The sequence below is a fragment of the Caenorhabditis briggsae genome, assembly GCF_000004555.2.
Source record: "Caenorhabditis briggsae complete genome, chrI, whole genome shotgun sequence".
Classification (NCBI taxonomy): domain Eukaryota; kingdom Metazoa; phylum Nematoda; class Chromadorea; order Rhabditida; family Rhabditidae; genus Caenorhabditis; species Caenorhabditis briggsae.
The window spans coordinates 864370-869148 of record NC_013489.2 but is presented as its reverse complement, the minus strand read 5'-3'; the positions used below and the strand labels follow the sequence as shown (position 1 = coordinate 869148).

The following is a 4779-nucleotide window of genomic DNA, read 5'->3' as shown; positions in this document are numbered from 1 at the left end:
AATACAGGTGTTACGGTATCACTATATATTTTCAGGCTCTCTCGCTCGGAATTCAGAGAATCGGAAAATCTGAAATTCGAAAATTCAGAGAATGGGAAATTATGAATTCGCGAAAAACTGGAATTTGGGAATTCTGAATTTCAGGAAATCGAAAATTACTGTAAACTAAAAATCCTGAAACAACAATTTTGAAATTCAAAAAAATTGAAATTTTTCAGANCCCGAGAGAGAGAGAGAGAGAGAGAGAGAGAGAGAGAGGGTCTCTTGGGGAGTTGAAATCCGGGTCAAAATGAGGACAAATGTTTCATTATGTTTTGATTTTGTAGATTCTTGCTTTTTTCATCCCATAAGCCAAAAAATTTGACGCTTAACCTCTCATTAGAGCGCATATCTCTCCCTGTGTGACCATTTGGACACGCCCATCATTAAGCCTATTTATCAAAGGTTCTGTAATAGATATTAAAATATGATTAACTAACAAAATGTTTATCATAATATCACCTATAATTTACTAATTCACAACTTTTTGATATTTTTTACAGTAACCCAGATAAATTAACTTAAAGGTGGGGGGACATGAAAAAAAATAACGTTCTCGAAATTTCGTTTAAATATGCCCCTCGAGGAGTTGAACTTGTTGGGGCGATGATTGAGGGTGCGGCGCCGCTACCGACTGAGCCACGCGGGCAAAGAAAAAGCGGTCGCCCGATTGCATACATAAAGGCGAGGACGACAGCTGTACGCAGAGTGACATTAAGCGTTGTACACCGTGACGGTAGAATGCATACCTAGCTACAAAAAAACTACGAAAAATCTCCTGTCCCCCCACATTTAAATTTGAGTTTAAAGGTAGCGTAGCTCAATCTATGCTTTCACTTTGAACTACATTATCTCGGCTCCTGTAGGAAAAAAGAAAAAGTCGTCAACTGATAAAATGCTTATCATAATATCAGAAAGATTTTTTTAGTTGACAACTTCCTCTTATCTCTCTCAGTAACCCAGATAAATTGGCTAAAGTTAGAGTATGTGACTAATTGTTTAATGATAGCAAGTTATCAATACCTGGTTGTTCACATATCACATGTTTATTCAATCGCTTTTAGATTCCGTTTATCTCTGCGTCTCTCTCTCTCTCTCTCTCTCTCTCTCTCTCTCTCTCTCTCTCTCTCTCTTTTCCGAGAGAGCACTGATTTCTTGCCCTGTTCTCTTTTTTTTTCGCTAACTGAGTACTTGTGTGTTTTTTCTGTTCTTTCACCGATGGGAGGAGAAAGGTTTCGAGACCAGAAACAAGACACAATCATATACCTGTGCGTCATTGAAATTTTGGGCTTTTTAAGGATTTTTTTTTCGTTGGAGCGGGTTTTTTGAATTTAAGAAATTAGAATTGGTGATTATTGTACCTTCTGGAATTGATCTCCTGGATTTTTTCCCAATTTTTCTTCGGAATTATTGAATTCCGCCTTTCTCCAATTTTCGAATTTTACCTATTCCTAAGAATCCTAAGAATCCTAAGAATTCTGAGGATCCTGAATTCAAGAATACTAGAATATTTAGAAATTCAGAAATTCAGAAATTCAGAAATTCAGAAATTCAAAAATTCAGAAATTCAGAAATTCAGAAATTCAGAAATTCAGAAATTCAGAAATTCAGAAATTCAGAAATTCAGAAATTCAGAAATTCAAAAATTCAAAAATTCAGAAATTCAGAAATTCAGAAATTCAGAAATTCAGAAATTCAGAAATTCAGAAATTCAGAAATTCAGAAATTCAGAAATTCAGAAATTCAGAAATTCAGAAATTCAGAAATTCAGAAATTCAAAAATTCAGAAATTCAGAAATTCAGAAATTCAGAAGTTCAGAAATTCAGAAATTCAGAAATTCAGATATTTGAAAATTCAGAAATTCAGAAATTCAGAAATTCAGAAATTCAGAAATTCAGAAATTTGAAAATTCAGAAATTCAGAAATTCAAAAATTCAGAAATTCAGAAATTCAGAAGTTCAGAAATTCAGAAATTCAGAAATTCAGATATTTGAAAATTCAGAAATTCAGAAATTCAAAAATTCAGAAATTCAGAAATTCAGAAATTCAGAAATTTAGAAAATCAAAAATTCAAAAATTCAGAAATTCGAAAACTCAAAAAACATTTTCCTCATTTTTTAAAATCCCTATTTCTTTTTGTTTAACAACAGTTGTCATTTTTCTTCTTCTCGACTAGCCTCTTCTTCTTCTCATTAATTTGTGTTCTTTTTCTTTTTTGCTCTTTTATTTCTTCATTTTTCTTCTTCTTCTTCAACACAAAAAACCGAATGTTTTCTATGTTTTCTGTCCCTCAGAAAACTCGAAACACATTCATTTTCAATACGAGAAAACGAGAGAGTATGGAGAATAGAGAGACGCAGAGAAATAAAGGATGTTTGAGATACTTTTTTCATTGTAAAGTTGTGGTTTTTCTTTGAGATTTTTGAGTGAAAAAATTAGATTTTTTTTAGAAATCGATTTTTTTGAATTTCCAGGAACTTCTGAATTTCTGAATTTCTGAATTTCTGAATTTCTGAATTTTTGAATTTTTGAATTTCTGAATTTCTGAATTTCTGAATTTCTGAATTTCTGAATTTTTGAATTTTTGAATTTCTGAATTTTTGAATTTATGAATTTCTGAATTTTTGAATTTCTGAATTTTTGAATTTCTGAATTTTTGAATTTCTGAATTTCTGAATTTCTGAATTTCTGAATTTTTGAATTTCTGAATTTTTGAATTTCTGAATTTCTGAATTTTTGAATTTCTGAATTTTTGAATTTCTGAGTTTCTGAATTTCTGAGTTTCTGAATTTCTGAATTTTTGAATTTCTGAATTTTTGAATTTCTGAATTTTTGAATTTCTGAATTTCTGAATTTTTAAATTTCTGAATTTTTGAATTTCTGAATTTCCAGGAACTTCTGAATTTTCGAGTTTTCTGAATTTCAGAATTTTTAATAATTCCCTTCCCGGATATTATTTTTTTTTCCAATACTTCTATTTTCCTATTTTTTTTTCCATAAACCAAACAACTTCCGCTCTACTCATTTCCATTTTTTCCTCTTTTTTGACTCATAAATATGCAATTTTTTCGTCTTTTCTAAACTGATCCGTTTCCGCACTTTTTTGTTTATTTCTTAGATTCTTAGATTCTTAGATTCTTAGATTCTTAGATTCTTAGATTCTTAGATTCTTAGATTCTTAGATTCTTAGATTCTTAGATTCTTAGATTCTTAGATTCTTAGATTCTTAGATTCTTAGATTCTTAGATTCTTAGATTCTTAGATTCTTAGATTCTTAGATTCTTAGGATTCAGTAGGTGGAAGTTTGAGCATTCCCAGTTTTTCAGAAAATACTGGGAATTCGAAAAATCTGAAAGTTCTCAAATTTTAGAAATCCCAACATTTGGAATTAACCTGAAACGCCTGGTACGCCTGTACCGTGTATGCTCTAATAGAAGCTCACTCTATATGTTCGTCTAATTTGAGCTTAATTATCTCGGTTCCTGTAAGAGATATCAAAAAGCGCTCAACTGATAAACTATTTATCATAATGTCACCAACATTTTATTAGTTGACCACTTTTTGATATCTCTCAAGGCAACTAAGCTAAAAGTTGCCGAAAAGGAAAACTCAAAATTTCAAAATATCGAAGTTTTCAAATTCTAAACTATTCTCACTAAACACTTCCCATATATGGTTCTGCTTCTCAGTAGCCCTTTGGCGAAACGGAACGTAATTGCAAATTGCATTCCAGAGCCATACGGAGCCGTCGCCGTGTTCTCTCTCTCTCTCTCTCTCTCTCTCTCTCTCTCTCTCTCTCTCTCCATGTGCTCAATTCAATTTAGGAATATACATTGTCGTCTCATCATCGTATATACATGTGCAAAAAGAGACAAAAATCCCATCTTCTTCTTCTTTTTCTCAGAAAACGCACTTGTCTAGCACTTGAGAAGAAGAAGACGTTCTGAAGATCTTCGAGAAGATTTTCTAGAGAATATTAAAATTTTCTATGAGCTTATGGTCCACAAACTACTGTACCAAAAGTCATCAATTTTCAGCTTTTATAGGGACCGAGTTAATTGAGATTCAAAAGCGCGCTAGGTGCGCCGACCGCTTGCTGCCCACCCTTGCACACTTAGAGCTCTATTATCTCGGCTGCCATATAAGATATCAAAAAGTGGTCAACTGATAAAATGTTGGTGAGATTACGATAAGAATTTTTTCAGTTGACTACTTTTAAATATCTTTTCTAGAAGCTAGGATAAATTGAGTCAAAGTCGAAGGACCGAATTCCTGTCTCAGGTCTTCATAGATGCCATCTTTTCTTCATGAAAAGTGTACCACCCTCCTCGGAGTACAACCCAAAATAGTAGATTAGAATCTGTGACACGTTCATTTTCCTTCTATTTGACATACATATTCCCATTTTCCGGGTTTATATTCAAGAATCTAAGAATCTAAGAATCTAAGAATCTAAGAATCTAAGAATCTAAGAATCTAAGAATCTAAGAATCTAAGAATCTAAGAATCTAAGAATCTAAGAATCTAAGAATCTAAGAATCTAAGAATCTAAGAATCTAAGAATCTAAGAATCTAAGAATCTAAGAATCTAAGAATCTAAGAATCTAAGAATCTAAGAATCTAAGAATCGAAGAATCTAAGAATCTAAGAATCTAAGAATCTAAGAATCTAAGAATCTAAGAATCTAAGAATCTAAGAATCTAAGAATCTAAGAATCTAAGGATCTAAGAATCTAAGAA

The 4779-nt window shown here is 32.0% G+C and overlaps 1 protein-coding gene across 1 annotated transcript in view; it reads left to right on the top strand.

Annotated features, from left to right (window-relative positions):
- Positions 1-2216, top strand: part of CBG19472 — a gene marked incomplete at both ends in the record, with an annotated part of 5788 nt that extends 3572 nt beyond the window's left edge. Inside the window, 3 exons of the mRNA XM_002646444.1 lie at positions 219-311; positions 968-1232; positions 2123-2216. Coding sequence (XP_002646490.1) covers positions 219-311; positions 968-1232; positions 2123-2216 — 452 coding nt within the window. The remainder of the gene's footprint in view (positions 1-218; positions 312-967; positions 1233-2122) is intronic.
- Positions 2217-4779: the final 2563 nt, after the last annotated feature.